A 26,980-nucleotide genomic window follows, 5' to 3' on the forward strand; every position below is an offset into this window, starting at 1 on the left:
AGTACTACAATCCTACTCAACACAAAGAATCCTTCCTGTAGTGGGCTCGAATATACGACAAGTGGATCATGGGTTCATCGCCTTACACTCTGATCCGGTAGGCCAGGTCTACTCTTGAATTTAGTTTCATTTAAATTGAAAACATCATAAACCGGGTTTAGCGTGATGCCACAGAATTGGTAATAGTGGTAAGAAAACAGAGTTGAACCGTTTCTCCGCATCTACAAATTGCTTGCCAGATTAGAAGATTCAAAGCGAATTTCAATATTCTCTTCGTTCCCGCATTCTCTGGATATTTGTCTACTCATTCCGATTTAGCGTCGTAAACGAGTAGTCTAGAATACTTTGCTTATTCTAGCACCATCTCTGATTTCCATATTTGGTTAGCCTATACCCGACCAGAATGAAATAACAAGATTGTACCAGAAAGCAATTTTCGTAACATATCGTGTTATAAATTAGGTCTCGTTAGTAGTTAAAATAACAGAAAATTATAATAACTAACAACACGAAATATAGTTATAAAATTTTTATGTTATGTGTTTCTGATCGGGTAAATACTCTAAATTATAATATATTCATTGTTAAATTTGGAGTAAAATTTAACTTGTACATAAATAATTAAAATCACATTTAAAATCAATAATTCTTTGAATTACTATAGCATTTCAGGCAGAGAATATTTTTTTTTAATTTCCTCTTAGATTCACTAAGAACTTTACAAAATTTAATTCCGTTTTCTAGTGACTATCTCGGATCATCAGAATTAATAGATTTTTTCAATATTTTTTGGGCGTCTTCCGAATAAAAATCTTGATTCAGGGCCTGCCCGACATTAGGCGAGTTATCAGCCATCAGGTTGAATTGGGCTATGTACAAAGTTAAAAGTACCACACCGTAATAATCAATACAACAAATTCAATACTATAATTATTCCAATTTGAAATAGAAAAAAAAACTATAGACCAAACACTCACCGTTTATGTTGATATAAGCCAGCGAAGCGGGAATTCCAGTTTTCCACCGCGGTAACGTAAGAAATAGTCGCTTTTTGTACACTTCCAGCCCAACAGGAATCACATTCTCCGTGATGTAGTCTCCCGAACGGATGGCGTCCACCCGCTCCTTCTCGCTGGGAAACTCAAAATCGATCTGATTCCACTGATAAGCTACCCGCAGGTTGTCATTGCAGATCACGGGCCGAAGTCCCGCGGTTAGTGTGAAAACCAGTAGCACAACCCGCAGTAAACTGCTTACACTCATCTTCGAAACTGTTGTTTTTCCTGTTTCCTATATTCACGCTAGGTACCAGTATGATTCACCACGTGGCTAAGATTGGCATTCAAATGACCTGTACCGCGCAAACATTAGGTCACCACGGAACCTCACCTTCTAATGAATATCGTTCAAGCGCGCCTTCACTATTAACCCACACCTCCGCGGTACTGCCAACTAGAGAAAGAGACAGAGAGCACTCCGTACCGAATCTAAACTTGATCACAATTGACTGCAGGTAACAACACTAATTGCTTTTGCGCAATAAACACTTTTCTTCGTCGATTCCCACACTGTGATTGGTGGTCTATCCGCGGTTGGTTGGCATTCGCAAAACTGAAATGGGAAGATTTTTGGCCAAGCGGTTCGGCGAGGTTAGCAGAGGAAAAAAAATCTTGTTCGGACCGGGCAGTTGTTCGATGTTCACACCGAGAAGCACTGGAATAGACTAACGCTGGCTGAGATGCAGGTCGGTCGGTTGGTTGATCGATCGAGTGGCTCGCCTGTGGCTGTGCCTAGAATACCAAGCACTCAATTCGGCGACTGGCGGCGGCTCTCGTGGTTTGTAGCGACTGTCAGCGCAGCTTGGAACGACGGCTATGGATAGAGGAAGAAAGGAACAAAAAGTGTATGCATAAGGTTAACCGCTTTTTTCTGCCAATCGCTGGTTCACGTTTTTGGGGTTTCGCGTCTGCTTCAACAGAGGGTTTTTTTTTCCAATTCACAAGCGTACAACTCTTCGACAGGTTCCCTCCGATTCGATGGCGGTTCTTGTCAAGCTATAAAGCCATCAGCATCGCGAGATAGTCGATTGGGTTGCGTGAAGGTGGCGATAGCTTGTGTGTACAGTGTATAGGTAGATATGCCCACTATAAACAACTATTTGTTATCGTGTCATGCATGAGGTTACGGTCGTTTGAAAACGATCAATTTGGAGCGAAGGTTAGCACCGGCGCCGGGGTCTACTTTACTGATCCGTTCGAATCCAATGAATTAGTGTAATCTAATAAATTAATATGAAAATTATACCCGTTTGACTATGGGTACTCGAAGGCTGTAGTAATCTTGCTGAGCAAATCACTGATAACTACAAGCGTTTTCGTTTTTTACCGGGATGAACACCGATGAAGTCCAAAATAGAAAAAGACTTATTACAACCAATTTTGAATAAGTGTACCACAGACTACACCGGTACAGTGCAATATCAAAATTGAAAATGCCATGTACTATTACAATCATAATTTCAGTGATACTAGTTCGAGCCGTGACTTCATCAATCAATGCCATAAACGACTATTTGTGTTTGCACAAAACTAGTTCATACTAAAAATACATTACGTTCCACTCGAATGTTTGGTTGTGTTACTGTAGTTGTTTCCCTAACATGTTTTATGATTATAGGTAATAATTTGGAGATTATATTGATTTGTATTAATTATTTCGATTAAAAGATCCTAGAAGAAAACGATGGTTAGTCACAATTTTCGTAATTTTAAGGCACTTTTTCGATTTTTTATTCGAGAGTTTATTATTCTAGCAATATTATTGTTCTAATTTGAAATTGATTTAGGAGCCTAGCCACGATTTTCGTAGTTTTTATGTGTTATCGTTATCTCATATTTATGAGCTTACTATCGAATTTGACACAGGCAGTAATATGACAATATACACCGGATTCTGTTTTTGCACGCACTTTTTTTGCACGACTTTTTTTGCACGGTTTTGCAAAATAATACGATTTTTATGTATAAAATACCTATTTCGATATACAAGTTTAATGATTTGATCATTCCGTGAAAAAAAAAATCCGTGCTATTTCGAGAAACCGTGTAAAAAAAATCCGTGTTATTTTGAGAAACCGTGCAAAAAAAAATCCGTGTTATTTTGAGAAACCGTGCAAAAAAAATCCGTGTTATTTCGAGAAACCGTGCAAAAAAAATCCGTGTTATTTCGAGAAACCGGGCAAAAAAAATTAATAGGCATTTAGTAACGGCAGATGAAAATAAATGGCATTGGATATTTGCAATGCAAATGGGGATGATCTGCCAATGTGTAAAAATCGCGTATTTTTCAATTTTAGGAAATGAGTTGTTATTCAAAATTCAAGTTATGGTAGTTGAAAATCAATAATGTTGGGCAATGGTTTTTCTAGGATTGTATGCTTTTTAGATATCATCAAATAATATTCCGATTCATATATCACATCGCATTGGCAATGGAGCAATTGGTATATGGCCAAGTGTAGTGCCACTACACAAAGTATATTAATTTTGCTTGTTCAGTTTGATAAGCTAGAAACTGATAGCGGAGATTTTAATATGCAGGGATACGCAATACGTATTGTTTGGTCTGAGTAGATAACGACTGATGTTTCTTTTTACCAACCCATTAGTGATCTCTGATTAAATAGAGCTTTCAAAGTGCTAGGGACAGGCACAAGTCTATTTTTTTACTGAGATGGGACAAGTTGGTGCTGGACCTGTGGCCTTCGTCTGGTATGATCAATTCTCGTTGGTACGGATGTGTTCATGACTGGTTTGTGGATGAGTGGTCCTACTTACAAGTGAACTGATCACTTCGCTTGGGTGGAGATATATGTGAATTCTGCTAGCTGTCGAGCTTGGATATGTTAGCTGGTTCCAAGAAGATGTGCAGGACTGGCACCTACGAGAATGTTGATTGTTTCACTCGAGCTTTGGTTCTTGGAAATAACAAATCGCTTTCTCGGTGTGATATGTTCGAGTTGAATGCTCATTGGTATAAATGTGCATTCGGTTCGAGCAGATTGAGTCGTTTGGAGGATTGGTGGTCTCCGAGAGCAGATGCGAATAACTCTGAAGTATCCAATAAAGGGAGATTGTATCTGTGGAACTGAAAAATATTGTCACTACTCTAGCTTATTGGTACATCATAACAACTACCAATATCGACTATTTAGAACAGAAATTTTCAAATTCTGTTATAAGATCGAGAAGAAATATAGCACAGTTGTACTTTATGTATTTGCAAATAAGGGCCAATACTGCTGGCATCTTTTATCATATTTATTAATAGTCGATTGATCCGCTTCAGACCTAGGAGACGAAAGAAAAGAATAGGTACAAGACAAAAGGCGGTTCTAATTCTAAATTGGTTTAGTATAGATACAGACGACTCAAACGCAGACATGAGAAAATTTTTCAGAATTAGACAAATTAGAGGACATCACACTTTTTGAGACACACATGCACAAAACTTTATCGTCCTCCTAAAGATCGGTGTTTAATTGTCAGATAGTCGCCATTTCGCACGATTTTGCAAAGTTTGCCTCGCGGGACGGACCGATATCCACCCAGGCACAGGTTGCAGTCGTTAAAAAAACTAGATTCGCTAAGTGTAAAGTAGCGAATTTTCAGCTTTGCAGGAAATAATTTTTCATCAAAGTGCAGTTTTGGAAATTTTAATTGCAAAGAAGGGGTCTGTCAACATTGCAAAATGGCAATTGTTGCCTCTTATCAGGAAAGAGTATTTAATTAAGTAAAAGCCAATCAATAGGCCGTTGAAAATTGACAATTTCTGACATTTCAATTGCGCAAGAGAGTCTTTGTATCACAATGATTTTTTTTTTACTTTTCATGAAAATTCTTTTAATGAGAAGATAACCATTTACATGAAAAAATCGCAAAAAATGACAATTTTGATATTGTTGTCCCAGAATCGAACAATGTTTCGTACCAAACTGTATATGACCGCATACTGTTCGAAAGGTCTAGTTTTCTTCGTTCAAAAAATGTTACAAAACCGAAAATCGGCTGAAAATGACAACGTAGCTAATTTTGTTGTGACAAAGGTCCCAAAAAATGTTTTTTTGCTTCGAAATTTCGTGTGTACATTACTTTGTATCGCATTTGCTATACTAGTTCATTTTAAAAATTTAAAATCGCTGTAGCACAGTGTAATCTACAAAAAGTTAACAAACTATAAATAGTTGAAACATTTTACCATTTTAACTATTGCTTTTCAACGGACAATAACTTCTTTTAACGAATAAAAAAATTTACATCTTTCTAAAAAAACCTCCTCGAAAAATTAAAAAACTTCTACTGGGCACATTGACAGCCCCCTTGTGCATTTAAAATGTCCAACAGTATTCATTGTTAAGTACGATAACCAAATAGCTGTTAATAAAAAAATTCAGATTTTTTTTACACGGTTTCTCACAATAACACGGATTTTTTTTGCACGGTTTCTCAAAATAGCACGGATTTTTTTGCACGGTTTCTCGAAATAACACGGATTTTTTTTACACGGTTTTTCGAAATAGCACGGATTTTTTTTGCACGGTTTCTCGAAATAGCACGGATTTTTTTTACACGGTTTCTCAAAATAACACGGATTTTTTTACACGGTTTTTTTTGCACGGAACGCATCCCCCGTGCAAAAAAAGAATTTGGTGTAAACTAAGTCATAAAAGTAGGGGGGGACCGGGGCTAGTTGGCGGCGTTTTCAGTTTTCAATTTTTATCGCTTTGATGTAGGTAGATCTTCATACTATGTTGCGTTTCGGCTTCGCCTCTTCAGAAACCGACACTAACGTATTGTCGGAATAGATTAGCGCCGGCTTGACGCAAATCCCTTAAAACTAAAACACACTATGTGTTTCAATCAAACGACTGATCAAACGTTATGTCCCGTTCGAGCAGAAGTTCTGTTTATGCCGATGAGACACAAGTGAAGCCGAAACTTGTCTTGGCTTAGCAGGCATATGCGAAAGCACTATGCTATATTTCACCCTAAGGAGGAAAATTTGGTAAAAACCAAAATTTCTCACTAGGGTGAAAATTTGTTGGTAAGAACCAGTCTTTGTACAGGAGGGCACAAATCCTTATTTCATACTATGTTGCGTTTCGGCTTCGCCTCTTCAGAAACCGACACTAACGTATTGTCGGAATAGATTAGCGCCGGCTTGACGCAAATCCCTTAAAACTAAAACACACTATGTGTTTCAATCAAACGACTGATCAAACGTGATGACCCGTCCCGAGGCGAAGCCGAAACGCAACATAGTATGAAATAAGGATTTGTGCCCTCCTGTACAAAGACTGGTTCTTACCAACAAATTTTCACCCTAGTGAGAAATTTTGGTTTTTACCAAATTTTCCTCCTTAGGGTGAAATATAGCATAGGTAGATCTTGCAAAATAGAACACGCGGCATGAAAGAGCAGACTGTTGGCAACATCTCTGATTTTTTTAATGTGTTTGATGCATTGTCTCCATTGTTAGACAAAAATATGTTAGGCGGAAAACCTGCCAACTTACCTCGGCCCCGGGGCAAGGATGTTGGCAAGGATTTGAGAAGTTTCGTAGTTGTTTTTCAAGGCACGAGAGCTATCGTCGAAAGTGGTTAATGGTTTCAGCCCGTTGGAGGATTGGAGGAGAAAATGGTTGGGGGTTAGTACTGGAGAGAGGTCGCCATCAACGGGGATATTGGTCAACGGTCGAGAGTTCACGATATTCTCCACTTCATTTAGTGCGTTTTCGAGTATCTCGGCGGATACTACCCTTGACGCTATAACCTTACTCAAGTTCTGCTTCACGGTTCTGATCAAGCGCTCCCACGCCCCTCCCATGTGTGGGGCCGCAGGTGGATTGAATCTCCACTCGGTGTGCCTTGATGTGAACTCGGTCACTAATTTGTCCTGATCTATGTTCCGAATCGCCTCTTCGAGTACCTTTTCAGCGCCTTGAAAGTTGGTGCCTTTGTCACTATATATTACCGAAGGTATTCCCCTTCGGCTGAAGATATTTCTCAAAGCCATAATACACGAGTCCGTCGATAGTGAGTATGCGACCTGCAGATGGATGGCTCTAGTAGTGAGACAGGAAGCTAGAACCCCCATCGCTTCTCAGTGCGACGACCGATTGATACCGTCATCGGCCCAAAATAATCCACACCTGTGTGAGTAAATGGACGAGTATAGGCAGCCAGCCGCGCCTCTGGTAAGTCAGCCATCACTGGAGGACAGGGTGTTGCGCTGTCGTTATTGCACTGCTGACATTCCCTACGCACTCTCCTGTAGATAACTTTCAATCGTGGGATATAGAAGTGCTGGTGTAGTTCATTTACCACGGTTTCGTGATTTGGTGATGGAACTGCTGATGAAAGTGAGCCACAACGAGTTTTGTTATGGTGTGTTCGTTGGGAAGGATTACTGGGTTTGAAGCATCTACATCGATGTACTTGCATCCTCCTGTCCGACCTTGAACACGAAGCAGGTTCTGATTGTCCAGTGTAGCACAGACACGGTAGATTGAGCTGCTCTTCGGTATTCGCTTCTGCTCTGCGGAGAGGACATTCATCTTCAGGATTGCCACCTCGTCCGCGAATACGTCGCCTTGGGCTATGCAATACAGATAATTTTCGGCTTTGACCAGTTCTTCGTGGATGAGTGGTCCACTAAGTGGTCGCTTCTTTTTCACCAATCGTCTCCAGTTGGAAGCTTGTCGAGCGAACACTGCAGTTCGGAGTAACAGCGTCGTCCAGCTTGAGAATTTCTGCAGCGCGATCAACGGTTCTGGTGCAACAATATGCGTAAGTAGATCAGGACGAAGTTCTTCATCAGTTGTTCCATACCGCCGCGAAGTTATAGGCCACTCTTCTACTGGTGTCGATAGGAACGAGGATCCCCGAAACCACGGACTTTGCGGGCTGAGATCCGGGAAACCTTTCCATTTAGTACCCAAGTCAGCTACGTTCTGTTTGGGCGATATCCAATGCCATTCATATACTTCCTTGCTCTCCAGAAATTCACTGACTCGAACGGCAACATATTGGCTGTATCTTCTATGGTCAGAGATCAGCCAGCATCACACGTCCCTGGCGTCAGTGTGGAAGAATGGCTGATTCACCTTAAAGCTCAGGGCAGTTTGGACGGCATTCGTTAGTCGTACTCCGAGGACAGCTGCTTGAAGTTCGGCTCGAGGAATGGACAAGAAGCGAAGTGGAGCCACTCTCGTCTTGGCGGCCACAAGCGCACATTCTATATTATCTCCTTGTCGGCATCGCAGATAAACCGCGGCTGCGAACCCATTCTCACTTGCGTCGACGAATGTGTGTATTTGTACCTCGGCGTTAACTGAGATCTGGATCCGAAAATATCTTGGAATTTCAACCTCTTCTACATTGGGAAGGACTTTCACCCATAGCAGCCACTTTTAGAACTCATTTTCTTCGATTTTATCGTTCCAGCCAATTCCAGAGCGCCATATATCCTGCAGCAAGACCTTGAGGTACATCAAGAAATGTGCGATAAATCCGCATGGGTCGTACGTCAGCATCAGCATTCGAAGAGCTTCTCTCTTGGTTGGTCGCCGTTGACCAGATATGAGATCTTCCTGGCACTTCGTGGAGAGCTTAAAGGTAATGCAGTCTTTCTCTGTGTCCCACCACATTCCAAGAATTTTCTCCGTGGGAAGGCCATCACTGACGTTTAAGTTTTTATTGGTCACTGGTTTTTCATTCAGCGATAGCAGCACCGTCGATGAATTCGACAGCCAATTTCTCATTTCGAAGCCGCCTTCCTGGTGAATCATCTTGATGTCGTGTACGAGCGAAATCCGTCTCGACGCTGATAAGCATATCGTCGACGTAATGCTGCTTGACTATCGCATGAACTGCGGCCGGAAACTCGTTTTCGTACAGTTTGGCATGCTTGTTTTTACATACTGGGCCGTGCTTGGCGAGCAGCAGGCCCCAAACGTCATCACCTGCATGATGTAGACATTAGGTCCGCCTGTGCTCTCCTCGCGTCCCCAGAAAAAAACCGTTGACAATGTTGGTCCTCTTCTCGCATCAGTGCTTGATGGTACATCTCCCTCAGGTCTCCGCAAACTGCTATCCGGTGTTCTCTAAATTTTATTAGCACGCTTAGCAGAGATGCTAGGAAATCGGGTCCCTTAAGAAGGACGGAGTTGAGCGAAACATCGTAAACTTTCGCGGCGGCCTCCCATACCAACCTCGTCTTTGCAGGTTTGTTCGGGTTAACAACGGGGAACACCGGAAGATACCCTGGGATGCTGGATCATGAGCTCGGCATCGGTAAGCTTCCGTATGTATCCTTTGCAGATGTAATCCGCGATCTTCGTGTTCAAAACTTCTGCTAGATGCGGATCATTCTGCAGTCGATGTTCCAGGCACTCCCAGCGCTTTAGTGCCATTGCTTTATTGTTCGGAAGGCGTACACCGTCGTATTTCCAAAGAAGGCCTGATTCATATTTATCCCCCTTCCGATGCGTTAGTGTGTCCAGCATTTGCAGTGCCCGTTCATCATCTGTGGACATGAGCACCTTTCCTGATTTGACCACGCCCATACTGTCAAGGGAAAAATATTCCTTCATGGCCTTATGTAGATATTCTCCGTTTTCTTGGTTACATGAGCAAATATCTAGCATCTGGTTGTTCACGACACCGGTGCTGGACGAACTATGTGCGACATATCCGTAAACGCACCATCCTAGGCAAGTCTTGACCGCAACTGGCTCCTTTGTTTTACCTTCACGACTCTTCATTACGTGGCCAAGCTTGGCGTGGTCGACACCGATTAGTATGCGTGGAGCAGTGTCACTATACGACTCGATGGGAAGTCCTTCGAGGTGCCGGAACCGTTTCTGCAATTCCGAAATAATCATCGTTTGTGGTCGCAGTTCTAGCTTTTTCACGGTACGCGCATCCGACAATGCATGTTTCATTGATTTGTTCGATGTGCCAGAAATCTGCAGACTGACCTTCTGGGACTTGCACTCCACTCTTTTCGTGCCACCAGTCCACTTTAGACACAAAGGCGCTATCTGTCCAGAAACTCCTAATTCATCTGCCAGTCCTTGCTCCCCAAGGGTCAGCTCAGAACCATCGTCGATAAATGCGTATGTATGTACTTCTTTCGACGGCCCGTATAGTACAACAGGAACAAACCGGAGAAGTACGCCACTGGTTTTAGCTTGATGGACATTGACACTGCTCTCGAGTTTCCCGCCGAGGATTAAAGAAGTGGATGGACCAGAAGTCATTGTTTCCGACTCGGACCTTTCCGTGAAGAAGAGGATGATGAAGGTATGTACATCCGTTAATTCCGCATGTCCTTTTCTGTTTACAGGGACTATTATGCCGTTGAAGGCATTTTCGACAGAGTTTGAATTCCTTGATCGTAGCCCATCTAGAATCGTAGCTGAACTCTGAGAACCGTTCGCACTTGGCTACCGAAGAGCAGTTTCCCTTGCATACTCTGCACGATTGCGAGAAGTCCTTTTTGTCCCGGGTTGGGTTATACGATTGCTTCTTATCCGACTCGATATGCACGTTAAGGACATTCTTCCTCCTGCTGCGGACCTTTGATTCGTCTTTCGCTCCGTTATTCTGCGTTCCCATCACTGCGCTGGCGTCTTTCCTTCTGCCATCACATACAACCAGGTACTAAACTCTAGCAATGTCGGTACCGGATTCCCCCTAGTCGCTCTTGCCCATTCCAACTTCAGTTCGGGCGGTAGACGTTCTACCAGCTCGTATCGCAGAGAAGAGCTGTACATGTAGTCACTTATCTCGCACGCTTGTATTGTGGCGCAGAGATTCTTCACCGAAAGTGCGAAGTCAAGAGTTTCTAACTTTTCGACCCTAGGAGCTGACAAATCTCTCACCTTCTGGATGACCGCTTGGATGATCGCTTCAGGCTTGTCATATAACATTTTGAGCGTTGACATCACGCTCGCCACATTTCACGGGTGCAGCAATTCGCACCTCACTCTATTCAGCGCCTCACCTTTCAAACATTTCCGCAATCGAAGCATATTTTCTTCATTTGAAAAACCGCACATTTGCGTTGAAGAGTTGAACATGGCCAGAAACAATGGCCACTCTTCCGATCGTCCGCTGAATTCTGGCAAATCCTTGGGAACGGCGTGACGTGCAGCCAATTAACTTCTATTCAGAAGATACATGGTATCGTCGCCGTTATTTTCCGCGGGTTCAAGTCGGTAACGGGGAGGATTTGGTGTTGAACCCTGCTCAGGAACAAAGTTGTCGACGCCACTCACCCTTCGGGTTAGAATACTAGGTTGTGTCCATTGTAAGTTGTGAAGAACTGGGCGAGGGGGATGCACCCCAATTTGTTGTATTGGACGTCCTCCAGGGTTTGACAGTGGAACGTGGAAGGGAACTTGAGACGTTCTTTCTCGATTGTAACCGATTGGTGGTTGCCCTTGACCGTAAGCGATGTGCTCTACAGGCTGCGAACTTATCGGCTGCTGTTCATTAGTCAATGTGGGCTGAAAATGGGCCTCACCTCTATCGCTAATACGGTCAGTACCCTCTATCCACTCCTCTATTTGCGATACTTTGTCGACTATTGACCCAACTTCATCCTCCTCACTATCGCTTCTGTATTTGTCGAGTATGTCGAATTTCATGTCCAGAAACCTCTGCTCCAAGGCTTTAGTCTCTCCCACTTTGCGTAGCTGCAACTTCATCGCACGCCTTGATCGACTTCTGCTGGTACAGGTGCTCGACCTTGTTAGGGTAATGTTAGATCGCACAGATATTATATCCTCAGATGGTTCAGGTTCCTGTGTCGATTGTTGCTGTGAAGAACAGATACTGTCCGGCTGGAGAGGATTAGTAGGGGAGACTGAGGAGACTTGATCCCCGGGGAGACTTGATCCCATCATTGTAACTCAAAGGCGGATCAGAATACATTAATCGAATATACTAGAAAGTTGCGCAGTTTTATCTAAACATATGTTTCTTTAACAGAAAAAAAAAATAAATTGGACATGTGTTACTGAATTTTTACCGATTCAAAGAAAAAAATCTCGGAAGAACTGAAGAAGATTTATTTTCTAAATTTTCAAACTTTTATACAATTGATAAAGTAACCCACTACATACTATATTTTTGCATACAGAATTACTGGAGAATGTCAATTATATGAATACGTTATGATTGAGCTGATTTTTTTGTTCAGCTACACTTGTGCTAAAATTTGCTGAAATAGATGCTATGGGTTCACTTGATCCCTTCAAATTTGTGGAGATTTGATCCCCTTCGCCATGCTTCATACACACCACTGAAAATAACCAAATTCACACCAGAACAATTGAAGTCATTGTTGCCATAAAATAACAAAAAATACTGTCAAAAATGAACGCTTCATCGTACAGAAACTTAACTGTAATTGTTTACTACAGTATACGTAGCAACCATGCATCCCACATTTGACGTTCCTCAACCATAATAACGACATTGCACAGAGATTTGGGGAATTCGTTAAAAAATCTTGTGAGAGATGCGTAATATGTAGTAACAAAAATAGTAATATGTAATCACAACAATTTAATCAATACCACAATACATTTATAACATTGAATGGGGTTAGGTACCTATTTTTGTCCTATTAGGGAGAATACCACATTATTTCATTATTATTTTATTATTTCAGCTTCTTTGCTTTGTTATTAGGAGCCATTTTTTATTTCGATTATAGAGGTTTTAGCCTTAAGGTCATTCGCCTCTTATTAAGAGCCAATATAATAACAAAATTGTCTTGAGAATGGTGAATATCTTCTGTTTGAGCGCAGCAAAAACTCTAATCGAGTACCCCAATTATCGCAACACCATTTGAGCCAATGCGTTGAGCAAAGATGGCAGAAGCTGCTCTAACCAAAGGCTTCAGATGGGTAGGATGATAATAGAAAAAGGGTAAAAATAGGCTTACTACCCTACATGCTCTTTTAAACACGTTTTCAAAAAATAATCAAGTGTCCCCAAATTAGGGATCGAGTCTCCACTAATCAAAGAATTTTCCAGTTTTTTGTTGTTTTCCAAAAATGCTGATAGCTCATGTCCAGTATAATATTTCCATGTAATTTTTTTATGATTATCAGTCAACCCTAGAAACAATATAAAACTACAAAAAATACATAGTTTTTGTATCATTCCACGGAGTAGTATTTAAAAATAAAAAAGGGGATCAAGTCTCCTCAGTCTCCCCTACTGTTACTAGTTCCACAAGACGGGCAACTCCAGTCTGTCTCCGAGACTGCTCCAGTAACATTTGCGCACGTGAAATGATACCAGTTGTCGCAGGAGTCACATTGGACGATTCTGCTATTATCCCGTTCATTGCACAGGGAGCAGTGATTATTTCGTGTGGACCGGCGAACTTTGTTTATCACGTTGGCACTCGCGGCGCCGGCTTCCCTGTATATTGCTTCCTGATCCCGTGTTAAGTACAGGAACATTCATAGCAGTGTTGAAAGAGAGTGCAAGTACTCGTTCAGGTTGCGTGTTGATGGCTGCTGCATCGGTGTTAACAGCAACGGTATTAGCAATGGCGACGGTACCCTTTGTCTGAGTCGTCAGCTTAGCGGTTTTTACCTTTTTATTGGATTTTGTGTTGGACTGTTTGCCCGGCATCTTCTCAGCTCCAATAAGAGAATTTTATAATGTTACGCACGCTGCAACAACAAGAAATAATCCAATTTTATCAATCCTTAATTTATTTAGATTATAAAATTCCTAGGAAATAAATAAGTAGATGTAAGTTGTAGCTTTTAGATTATAAATTATAATGCTTACTCTTAGCATTTCTTATTGTCGTGCAACGCTTCTTATAGCCTTTACATATGTTCATACGTTGCAGCTGTTATAGTTCATGGAATCTAGTGGTAGATATGCTTAGGTGAGATGACTATGCCTACTGTGATAATTACTCACCTAATGGTAGTTCTCTCAAACGTTCGTATAAAGCGCAATGAGGAGTTTCAAGCTCTATCAATTCTAAATAAGCGAAATACTTCGTACCTTAAATTATGCATGTGCTGATTATATACAGCAACCCGCCACCTGTCCGTACTATTGTTCTTCCGTACTATGTATTTAGCTACTATTTCAATTTAGGTTAAGGTGTAGTTTTAATTAATATTATAATCAATATAATCAGTTTAATTTTCTTCAAATTAATCTCACCTAGATATTTTAATTAGATTTAAGAGCTGAAATAATCAATAGGAAACTCTAAATTTTAACTATTTAATGGAAAAGAAGGTGGGACGCCTATCTATCACTTCGCACGATATAATACTGTTCACCTTTTCTTCTCTGTGGCTTGCACTCGATCGATATAAGCTAGGTAGGTCACCTTCACCATCGCTTACGATCCCTCGGCTGGTGCACCCTCAGTACACTATCGGTGTCACTCTATGGACGGGGCAAATGGGGCTCGTCGGTCGGTGTAGCGTCATCAACAAGTAAGAAAACGGTGGTTCCTGAAGCCTACACCTGTTACGGACCAGCAAAGTAAATTTGGTGAGATCAATCTAATTTATAAATAATTTGTATTATCCAATTAGTTGAATATCATATAAATCACTTCAAACCCACATGCCATTTTCCTTTCCTACTAATCAATTCTAACATCCGTAATATCTATGGAGATTGCGTGGGTTCCCCGCATCTTCTTAAGTAGGTATTCAACTAACATATCCTTCCCTTTGGCGATCGTAAGGACATGACCAGGTGTGCAGTGAACTATACTATTGTATAAAAAGATTTCACTGTATCAGCCACCCATGATGAGTGCGGTCGTTTTTGCTATGCTATGCTATGCTAGAATTCCGGCTCCTTTACGGTTGAACTTTACTGGGTTCCGGTAACCATCCGATACCCTTAAGCGGCGCAAAGCCGCTAAGGATCCGCCGGGCGAGGTGGTCATCGACCCGCCGTCGGAAGCAAGCGAATCTGTGATCCACTCGTTTACCCGGCTCACTCAAACATAGGGGTTATCCCTACCGCTCAGTCGGACAGCACGCCCAAAAGCGATGTGACGTAGCCACATTGGGTGGTGGAAACAAAATAAAATTGGCAACGCTAGCAAAATCTAAACACAAATGAACACTCCGAATGAACCTATCGTCAATTGACATTTCGACGAGTTTTGATTCGAGCCAATAATATGGGCCCCTTAAGAGTGTCCCGAAAAACTATACTGTAGGTGAGCCATTCTTTACACCATGTATTAGTACGACCCCATTTTAAAACAATTCACAAAGTATACTGTACTTAAAGATTTTAGTAGGGAAGCACTATTGTATGTAACAGAAGTTGTTTATTTTTTTATCGCGCTGGAGAGAATATTTCGAGACGTCACGAGTCTCGGCACTTGTAATGAAAACGTTTCATCAAACCTGGCAACACTCATGAAATCACTTACCATACATATCTTTGAAGAACAATGTCATAATATTCGCAATTAGATAATAGAGCGTTTTCTAACGTTCCGTTTGTGAATTTATCAACTATACAAAAAAGGGCTTATTTTCCTGATAGTCGTTCAATGGTACTGTAGAGGTTCGGTGAATCAATTAAAATATGCATTCATCACGTTCTTGTTAACTTGCTCATTTTTGTAAGCAATATAAGAAATGAGAAAAGGTAAATATATAAACAAATAGTTTTTCATTCCTATTATTGTAATTTTTTTACTGCCAATAACAATACTGCCCTTGCGAGTACGCATGAGGGCATAGCTAAAGAAGTATGTTTGTTTACTTTGCACGATAGGTAGCCGGTGACATGTTCGATTGGTAGATTTTGCCTCATTCTGTGTGAGCCTATAACTAAACAACGCCTTTGGGAAAAGGGAGTTACCCAAGTAGCAAATCGCAACTAGTTTTAATATAGATATTCTATTATTCGGGATAATAGAATGTAGCCATCGTCCTAACTCTCTATTGCTCGGAGATGTCCGCCAACTTTCTAGCGTCTGAAATTCTTCACTCCATTCGGTATAGATTCGAAATACAGTAGGATTCCGTTTTTGGCAACAATTTTATTTTTTTCAGTTGCCGAACCGGAACCGGAACCGTGCCAAAAATGGAACCTTATTTTTTAAGTTTGTTTTTTAAGTTTAAATTTTCAATTTAGGACTTCAAAAATGTTTCAAGGATTTTTAATCATATGTGAAATTAAATGAGATGAAAGAAAAAATAAGCAAATTCAATTTTATTCATGATTTTATCAAATTCAGGCGTCGTACAGTGGGGCAAGCTTTCGACGCTCAAAACCTCTACCGCCCTGGGTAGAGGATCCTGGAGGATTAGTGTCTTTAGCAAAGCATCGTAGATGGAAATGATCATTATTTTAACAACTTTGGTTTTAATCTAGATAAGTAGAAATTGCTCTAGATCAGTTCTATCTTTTGATAGAAGTGTTCTATCAAAAAACTTTCTTCGGCAAAGTTGTTTGTTTTGATATTTCTAACACATGTACTGAAGACATTTATACTTTATAACCTATATAGATGGCGCTACATGACATTTAAAAAAATACTCGAGAAAATGAATTTTAACATTTGTTTGTGAAAAATATATCTAGAAATAAATGTTTTATTCCTAAATCTTCGAAAATATACAATACTAAAAATGCATAAAAGAGTGATAAATGTTATCACGACATTTTAAAGTTGTTTTCATCAAAAATATTAAAAAATATGTTCCACAAAATTTGTAATAACCCACGAAGCGGCAGATGGCGGCAACTGGAATTTTGTTTGTGACTAGTAGAAAGCTTTAACTTTATAACCACGAAGAGAAAAAAGTGGAGCAAGGTGGCCTTTTGCAGACAAATGAAATGAGGAAAAAAATATAATTCAAGTTAAATAGTTCTTACTTCGCTAGAGAAATTTTGAGAAAACTAAAATGTATGCAAATATTTTCTTGTTTTCGAATTCAAATATAATATTTCGAACTGAGAATAAATTTATCAAGTAATTTATAAAGTAAGCTTATTTAAATCACTGCTGTGTCTAGTCTTTTCTGCAGTTTTCCGAATTGTAGTTCAGTCACAAGGCTGTGCTTATTCTTTGCAAGAAACGTTTATCTGTCAGATGTCAAAATAATGCTCATTTTCATCCAAGATACTTTTCCGAAGACACAAATCCTTCAGGATACATATACCCAGGGCGCTAGAGGATTTGAGCGTCGAAAGTAGCATTCTGACCACTGTGTCGTCCTGTAGAATTCTCACAATCTTCGAGCACTTTTCGAGTGCAATTCCCCTCATTACGAATATGTAAAATAGCATTTAAATCGAATCGCTTTTCTTCGGCCCACTGAACGTCAAAACTTGAACAATTCACTGAATGGTAGTGTTGATTTCGCTCCTGGGGCTGTTATGTCTTCTTTCTGAAAATTATTGAACAATTTTGTTTAAAAAACACAGCTCTTTTAAAAAATTAATAAATTTATTGCTTCTCCATAACTATCCCATCTTGATCTTTCAAATGGAATTGATAGATTGAAAATCGAACTTCAATGCTTGAAGATATTTAGGTTCGAAGAAAACCATTTTTGTTGTAAAAATCACTTGCAACTTGTCCATATTATAGGGGAAAGTCGTCGGTTGCCGGCACCCCTATGTAGTTTTTGACAGAAACCAGATATGGACATTCTGATAAATATTATTTGTGTTATATATTAGCGCGATCTTTTTGTGCCGATTTCTGAAGCAGACTCGAATGTTCTCTTCTACAACCAATATATTTTTTGAACAAGTGAAACTCTACTCAAAAGTTTATTTGATGATTTGCTTAGTGTTACAGAAAGAAGTAAATCGATCGAAAAAGTATGCGCATTAAATATTTACGATGTGAATTTATTCTATTTTGTGATTCAACGTTCTTTTGATCAGTTTTCAAAAAGGTTACTAAAATCGGTTGTCGGCACCCATTTTTTTGTGGCAAATGCTCTCAATAACCTAATCAATATGGGTATTTTGGAACGGGCTTTACGAATAGATACCAGAGATCGATCTTTGGCACCATTCTGAAAACCAGGAAGGCGACTTCCGGTTTAGCGTTTTACATTTACATGAAGAAAGCCCACCTGGTCGTGTTTTCACCGTTAGGTAGCACCGTATATACCAGATTGTCACGACCCGATAATTTGGTGGGGGGCTCGGGGTTACCCTGATGTCCCCCTCCCGTTTTGACTGACTTCTATCTGATCTGTCTGAAGCTCTGGTAAAAACTGGAGTGCCTGAAACTAACTCAATGGCAGTGAATGCGATCCGTCAGTGCATTAGCAGTGCGTAATATTCGCACTAGTTTTTCACATACACATATTGTGGTTCAGATGAAGAATGATGTTCATAATGCCTTTGATGGGTATTGAACTGAATAAATTTCCTTTTCCCTTTGAATCGTGATGATCATCATTCATATTCTTCCATTTTTAGTTAATTTTTTTAAGGTTCCGACAACCGACCACATTTTTCAAAATGGTAAACAGTTATCATTTTACTAAATTGTTAATAACTTTTTTTAAGTTGACAAATGAAATTAAATTCTTCGATAAATTATTAGCTAAGGCCTCTAGCTTTCTATTGGTATGCTTATTCCCATATATTGTTCAATTGGAGTAATGTTGTGAGCCAAAAACAAAAGTGTTCCGACAACCGAACACGTTCCCCTACATAAATAATGCATCTCTACACTTATTGTAATGATTAAATAAAACACGTATAGTGTAAAATATAGGTAACCCTTAAATACATAACACTATTTTAAAACAACATTGCGAAAAACATCTCAAAATTATCACAGTAATGTATTGAAGCTATGAGACAATTTTCACAATATTTAAAAAATTGATTTGCGCCTTCGAGGGTTAATATGACTCTCATGTTTGGAAATGAAGTCAAATGTGATATAAATTGATACAAAAAAATATCTTTTGCACATTTCTAAAAGACTTGTTATGACCAACAAAAATGTTGCCAAAATCGGAGTGTGCCAAAAAGGGAGCATGCCAAAAACGGAATCTTACTGTACTACAACAAAAGTAAAGTTAAATCAGTTTACGTAAAACAGTTTTACATTGATAACAATACTGTCAGATTTAGGGTGAATTCGAACATAAATCTCACACAATTCTGTGAAATTTGTGGTTATGGGTAAATTTCAGTAGAGATCGACTTAAAATCATCACAAAGTTCGTTCGGCTTTGCTTCAGCGGTTATGCTAACACGAGGAGCGGCTCAAGTTCCTAGAAATATATTTTAAGCACTCCGATGGAACGAAACCTCCACTATTGATTGCAATGTTAATCGCAATCTCAATTTTAATTCTAACCAGCAAACGCTAGGAGCACTTTTTTGCCGGTACATAAAAATGCAGCTCAAGGCACTGCTTTGCTGGCTGCATAAAATGATCACCACACCTGTTGGATCAACTCGCAAATGTATTAATGTATGTAGAATGCGTAAGCGGATTTGTCATTGTTCGCGATGACTTCATTTCGAAATTCTCATAGGTAGGTAGGTATTCAAAATATTTCAAAGACCGCAAAAGGAATAATTATAAAACCTGTTGTTTGCTTTCAAGTATGGCGCTGCACTGACCACCGAGCGAGGTAACATTTCGTAAGGAAAGAAAACTCAACAACCCAAAACCGGCTGCCGCCTCTCGATGATGACGAATATTGAATTTGACAATAATTAACATATGTTTATCGAACGTTGCAACGTTAGTGACAATGAGGTAATATGTAATGTGATTAAGTTGAGTAATTTCAGATATTGAAATTTTGTTCTGAATGCTTTACCCAAATAGGTCCTCAAAAGAACGAAATGCTTAAAAACTCAATCAAAACATGCGAGTGGGAGTAGCTATGGAATCAGTCGAATAATTGAAGTGAAAACAATAGCGTTCATCTATTATTCAAAAGAGTCTGATACAAATAATTTGAATTTCGTGCCAGTCCATGGTAATAACTATCGATTGCCTGAACGACCTAGTTCTATTTTGGAAAGCTTTACAAAATATAATCAATTGAGTTCTCCAATCAACAGAAAAACATTTCAACTTCTTGCGAACTTCAATGAACACTTACACTTTCAAAGGGCGCGAGAACCTGCCCGGTAAGAGTTTTTTTTTATTTCTCCGTTCGATCCTGCCCAAAACATAAGACGAGATGATAAAAAATAAAAGCAAACCAGCCTGCCGGAGGCCAGCCACAGCGCGTACGGTCGATTTCAATTTGAATCTTAAATTCGAACCAATCAGACGGCGGCGGGAGAAACAGGTTTCCCTGCGAGCTTGTAGTCATTGAATAGTTCAGCCGAGGAGAGCTCGTGGAAATTATGATTACATTGACTGACTGGCAAAACTGAACAAAGGGGGACGGGTGTGGTGGAGGGGAAATTGCTATCCAATTCATTCACCACCAGTAGGTAACCAATTCATCGCAAGCGCGTGGCTTCATCGTCGTCGTTGTGGCAAAAAGCTGGTGGTTCAAGGGATTGACCTAACACGGCGGACAGGTGAGGTTGCTGTTGGGGGCTGGCAGGTAAATATCGATGCAAACTATACGGATTTTCCCGGATATTTACGGATCTAGATCGACGAAGTAACGACACACTTTGGACTTAATTTTTTGCACCTACTCTGCAAGTTGCATTCTATTGTTTACAATCAAACGACAACAAACCATAATCAAAAATTGAATAATATCCGATAAAAAGCGTCATTAATTATTATACTGCATTTAGGAAAAAATGTAACAAAAAAGAAAAAAAATCCATCATGTCCAATTTAAGGTACGGTACGACTTCGGCTCCCTTGTGCCATTCAGCACTACAACTTCTTAGGCGCTTTAGCCCCCTGTCCAGTGTCATTCAGCACCGAAACTCCTTTAAGCCTTTTGGGTCCCTTCTCGTGGCATTTAGCACCACTTTCTCGTTGAGTCATTCCGTTCCCGACTTGTTCGCGAACTGCTCGGTCTATTGTCCGACGGTGGACCTAGCCTACTCCAACGGAGAATTCCCCGGTGGGAAAAGTTTTTCGAAACCGAGCCAATCAGCCAGGTGGCGGGGTCAGCTCAGCGATTTCGGTAGACCAGAACGTCCGGTTCGCTGTTGCCCTGCCGTGCTGCAACTGATGATCTCTCGTCGCAGTCTACTCAGTCTAGTTCTCGGCGTTGAATCTAACTGAAACCGATTCTTCTTTTGTTTTTGCTATTGTTCTCTTGGGCCAACCGGTATGGTGCCGTTCCGGCTATGCCAGGTTCAGTGTGGAATCCGCATTGCTGAAGCCTTCCCGGCGGCCATACCCGGTGCTCTGTCGCGGCCTACTTGACTAGTCCCCGGCGGTGAATCTAGCCTACTCCGGCGGAGAGTTTCCGAGATACCGATAACTGCTTTCTTGTGGCATTTAGCTCCCAGCTTTATCGAGATCTATTCGAATGCATTCCGGCCGTGAAACTATTCTACTTTAACAAAGAGTTTCCTGGCGGCGGGATTCCTCTCGGCACCGATGTTTGTTTCGTAAACGTATTAGCTCGCAGCGTTGTCACGATATAGTCGGATAGTCCACGGCGGTGAATCTATGAATTCTCCGGCGGTGGATTTGCCCCGATACCAATGCCCGCTTTCGTGAGCCGTTAAGCTCCCCGCTTTGTTCCGATGTACTCGATCTAGTCCCCATCGGTAGATTTAGTTTACTCAACGGGCCAGCCAGTAGGTTCCGCGGTATGTCTGGCGACTCCGGATTCAGCGTAGCTTTCAATTCGCTAGCGCCCCAACGACCTGCTGCTAGCTATTTTACGCGATCTACTCAATCTAGTCCCCGACGGTAGATCTTGCTTGTTCACGAGCTACCCGGTAGGGTGTGATGGTCAGCCCGGTGATTTCGGTGTATCGCGTGCTATTCAACTGGTTCCCGGCGGTGGAGTCTACACTGGCTGAGAGTTCCCCGGCGGCAGAATTTCTCCTGAAACTTGAGTTGTGGTTTAACGGCGGCTTTCTAGCCGACTTTATTGGGCCATTCGTCACTTTCTCTGCAACTCAGTGAGTATAGTCGTAACCACTCTGTTGACAGCATCTCAGTTTACCTTCCTTTTACCGCGTTGTCTTAATCTTGTTGCCACTTAGCCAAATAGTCCGCTCTGACCGTTTTTCTTGCAATTCGTGTATTCCTTCGCTGGTAGCATCCCACGTCCTCAGCCAGAGTGATGCAGGTGGGAATCATCCCGGCAATGAAGCATACGACAACGTTCTGTACGCGCTCGCGACACGAAACGACACGTCCGGTTCCGCGTTGAATTCATCGCAGCAGCTCAGACCGGTACGCAATACCTCAATATTGAGGATGAGACACACGTCAGGAGATGTTTCGTGCTGCATCTTGCTCCACCGAAGCTTGTAATGTTTTTATGACGCTTAGAGCAGATTTGTTTTCTTTCCGGACATCACGTTGAACCTTATCAAATGAATAACGATGTTCGAGGTCCTAATAGTTTTCTTATATCTGCTGCCCGAACTTACGACTGGCCGCTAGCAGCTGGGCAAAGCAATATTGAGACTTGGCATTCTATTTATATAGGATGGCGCTAAAGCTGAGTACTTTGGTTGAAGACTATTAGGCGTTTTAATGTGTTAGGTACCTGTTGTATTGTCATTGTGTTGTTTGAGTGTGAAATAAATTATAAATTAAATTGACCCCCACCGGAACACGTTACAAGCTCGACATAATCCTAGCCAATGCGTTAGTTGGCCTCACAGCCCTCTCACAAACAAAGTCGACGTGGGTGTTGAAATTTTCCCGATCGTCGACCATCACACACACCCAGGTGCTTCAGCGGACGTATCGATAGAATTGAGTGTCCACCGACGCTGATCACGACACAGGTTGCTGACCCGAACTGCCTCCGTTTTGTCTTCCCGTGCTCGCGAGACTGTGCGGATGGCGTCCACCGTCGAGATACCTTTCCGGAATCCGAAATGTCTCTGTGAAAGTCCGTTCTCACTTTCAGTGTAGTTTGTCAGCCTTTTGAGGATGACCCTCTCCAAAAGTTTACCTAGAGAATCCAGTAGGTATATAGGCGGATACGATGCTGGATATCTTGGTGACTTCCCTGATTTTACCAGCAACACCAGCTTCTGAATCTTCCATCTATCCGGGAAGCAGCCAGCGTCTAGGCATTTCTGTATCGCACAGTGCACTGTCTTGAACATGTTCGGAAATGCCAGGATCGCGATCTACAAAGCCACGTTGGGTATATCGTCCGGACCGGGAGCTTTCTTCTCAGCTCTTTTGCCACAATAAGGAGTTCGTATTTGCAGACTAGACTTTCACCAACATTTCCACCGTCTGCATCAACGAGCGGTGTAAACAGCCACGCGGTTTGATGGACCTTTGATCTTAGCCATCACGACACGGTAAGTATTGCCTCTAAGTTTAGCGTCTACTTCTGTGGTGTATGTCCAAAATTCCTACAGCTCATATCATCGACGTTTTGTTGATAGAAAATTCCAGCCGTTTCCCCTAGGATTTGGTTTACAGTGCTAATAAAATTAACAAAAAGGCAAACGTAGATCAGATGATGCTTCAGAGTAAAAATTACCTGGGGGTTCTAACTTCCTTGACCTGATTCAAAGTCTGTACTAACAGGTTGTCGTGCTCAACAAAATTACAAATTACAATGATGAAAAGTTGCATAATTTGTTGTTTTAAGATAACTTGAAATTTTTCGGGCAGCAATTCGCGAGAATTTGCAATTTAGGAAAAATTAAATAACTCCGGCATTTTTTGACCGACCTACTGGAGCTATAAAGCTGGGTTCTCTGTAGGGCTCCCTTTCAGAATCACTCACTACAACTGCAGACGACACGGAAGAGGTCACTCACTCAAACGCTACCCAAGGCCAACAGCAGCGAACCCTGATTATGATTGTGATATTGAGTGTACGATTCAGAGACTTCACGATTGCGTGTGAATTGAGGTTTATTTGTTCGCGTTTGAGACTGCGTTGATCATAATGTAAGTGTAATAGCGTTCACCAAAACAAAGGGGTATTTTTGTGTTTTCGAAATCTTGTGCGTAGTTGTGCCTGGATGATCGCAATTGCATGTTCGCCTTTGTGTATCGTGGCGAACGGTTCGAGCGTATGTTAACGTGTTCGATCGCGGGGGCTTTTGTTTGTCGCATGTGCTAGCGTATATGTAACTTAGCGTGTATAAATTCGATTTTATAACCGTGTGACCATTCGCGTATTCCCGTGTGTTCTCGAATGATCGCGCGGACTGTGAATCTGATGCTTAGTTTTTAGTGTGCGGTTCTGCTGGTACAAGAATATTCACGTGTGTTTATGAATGATCGCGCGGATGGGATACTTAATTTTAACTTAATCATGTCGCCATAGAACGTGCTGTCTAGCCGATATGAGCTTTATTTTTTTATTGGTCGCAATATTTGCGCTGTCACGGTCAATATGACTGTTGACAACATAAACAAGGAATACGTCTATTGCATATTTGCCGCATAATGAGCCATTCCCTTTCGATGATTTCAAAAGGGTTGTATCGTTTTGTAGCAGAAATTTGGTTTCCCCTTATAACCGACAGTGATACAAATGCCCACCACATATTTTGTGGCAGCTCAGATATCAATTTAATCCTGCGGCACTCGCGCCGTTGTATTTAGTGCAACACCTTCAGAAACGCTAGCGAAATCTTCTTTCAGCACCAGCGGCTGCTCATTCGGTGAGTCATTCACGCGAGTTCCGGAGCGTAAAGAGGCACAAAATTGATGGAATACTTAATGTAGGAACTCACCCAAAATTTGCATGAGCTGGCAGAGAAGAAGTGTTAGGTGTAACTCTCTGCTCTGACGGTATTACGCATGGGTTGGCAAACTGGCTCATACGAAACGAGTTCAAACCACCGCTATCTGATCATGAGTACATCGTCACATATCTTAATCCTGAATCTATGAACCGGAACTTTTACGAGGAGGGCTTGGCGACTAGGGTTCATGGGTGGCTTCCGAAGATTGAATCTCTAAGTTATTTGGATTAGATCGTAGATAAAATAAACTCACCCATAGTTGCCGCATACCAAGAAGCTTGTCCGCTTCGAATTATGCGTGCTTCTAGAGGAACACCTTGGTGGAATACCGAACTTCTTCGACTTAAAAGGTTATGTAGAAGAGCATGGAATCGCTGACGCAGGGACGGGTCGGTGGCATATAAGTTGGCTCACAAAGCATACAGAAATGCACTTCGATCCTCTGAGCGAAATGGTTGAAAAAGCCTCTGCACTGACTTCCAATGAGTTCTATTCAGGTAGTTCTGATTCTTGGGTATTTGCTCGTAAATTGTAACAACCGAATCGATCAAATAGGCGATTGTTGGCTCCGTATAAGTCTCCGGGAAGATTCATTCCGGTTCTACTTCAAAGAGGATATGAACACTTCAAGCATATTTTGAAAAAGTTCTTACTTGTAGTCTTGCAACATTAGCGTGGCGGGTAGAACTCATTCCCAAAGGTGGTCCCGCTATTTTCGAGGAGGCAAAGAGCTTTAGATCGATCAGTCTGACCTCCTTACTTCTCAAATCAGTGGAAAGTTTAATCGACCACTACAATCGAGATGTTATCTTGGGCGAGCTGCATGCAATATGCATATCTGCAGCGGAAGTCTACTATCACCCTGTTACACAATGCTGTTTATAACATTGAAAAAAATTAAAGGGTTGTGTACAGGACACGACCACGGTGACATTAAAAATATAGCTTTTTTCAAGAGCGTGCAAATGAATTTTATCTACCACACATATCGACACACGTTCTTGTTCACTCGCCTGTTTTTATATGTTACAATTTGCTATATACCCTCCCCATTAAAACATAATTTATTGAAGGTCTTTTAACGGTAATCTATTAATTAATCAAGTATCTCACTAGGTGATTGGCATTATTTGGCTGATCCATCTAGTAAAAATAGGCTGGTCTGTCCAGAAAATATATTCAAAAGAAAAGTTCCATATTGAGAGCTGTGATGAGGAAACCCACGCCCGCCAACGGAAATATACAGATTCTCCATAAAATATGAAATTTCATTTTCCATTTAAATTTTCAATAATGTACTAATGAACTTAAGTAAACAATCTTAAGTTTAAGTATTTCTTAATCGATTAGTGGTGGAAAAATGAAATTATTTGATAAATTACATTGTTATGCAACGTTCGCACTACCAGTTAAAACGGGTTTTTATGCCATCTTGGTGACATTTTTCTTGTTGCTAATTATTAAAACGTGTTATAACTCTGTAGTGTAAACATTGTATTATTAAACCAATTCTGCAGCGTTTTATGTTATATAGGTGTTTTATGTGGTAATAGGACTGACATAATTATATCTTCAGTACAGCGGTTTGTTTCATAATTTGAAACAGATTTATTTTAAAATTTTAATTAGTATACCCAACCGTTCTATTTGTTGTATACTTTAAAACGCAATTAGAACTGTGTTTTAAATACTTAGGGTAGGACAGATATTCTGACTGGATAAACTGGGAAAACAATTTTAAGTCCAGTAACGCTTAAGACATGGCTTGAATTTGAATCGAAAAAGAACACCCGCTTAAACTGCTGCTGGGACGGTAAGTTCTGTTTTAAAATTTTCCGTTGTGTGCTGTACGAAACAAAAGTGTTTGAAATTAGAAAACAAAAAGTTCTGCTGGGAATGTGATTGTTTCCGATGCAATTTCACTCAGATTTTTCACGCAGGGGATAAAGGCCGTGTAAATGAAAACCGCGTAAATTTAAAAAAAAAACGCGTTAATGAAAACCGCGTAAATTTCAAAATCCGCGTAAAAAACCTGAGAGTACTCTCCTATATAAAATA

At 40.9% G+C, this 26,980-nt stretch overlaps 2 protein-coding genes across 2 annotated transcripts in view; both read right to left on the minus strand.

Moving 5' to 3' along the window:
• The window catches only part of LOC131678974 (protein yellow-like), a 342,660-nt gene that overhangs the window by 309,519 nt on the left and 6,161 nt on the right, over positions 1-26,980 (minus strand). The gene's annotated exons all lie outside the window — the stretch shown is intronic.
• LOC131678975 (protein yellow-like) overlaps positions 1-26,980 on the minus strand; it is a 58,539-nt gene that overhangs the window by 25,368 nt on the left and 6,191 nt on the right. The window contains exon 2 of the mRNA XM_058959472.1: positions 978-1,872. Within this exon, the coding sequence (XP_058815455.1) occupies positions 978-1,263 (286 nt within the window). The 5' untranslated portion in view covers positions 1,264-1,872. The remainder of the gene's footprint in view (positions 1-977; positions 1,873-26,980) is intronic.

Source organism: Topomyia yanbarensis, chromosome 2, assembly GCF_030247195.1.
Source record: "Topomyia yanbarensis strain Yona2022 chromosome 2, ASM3024719v1, whole genome shotgun sequence".
Classification (NCBI taxonomy): domain Eukaryota; kingdom Metazoa; phylum Arthropoda; class Insecta; order Diptera; family Culicidae; genus Topomyia; species Topomyia yanbarensis.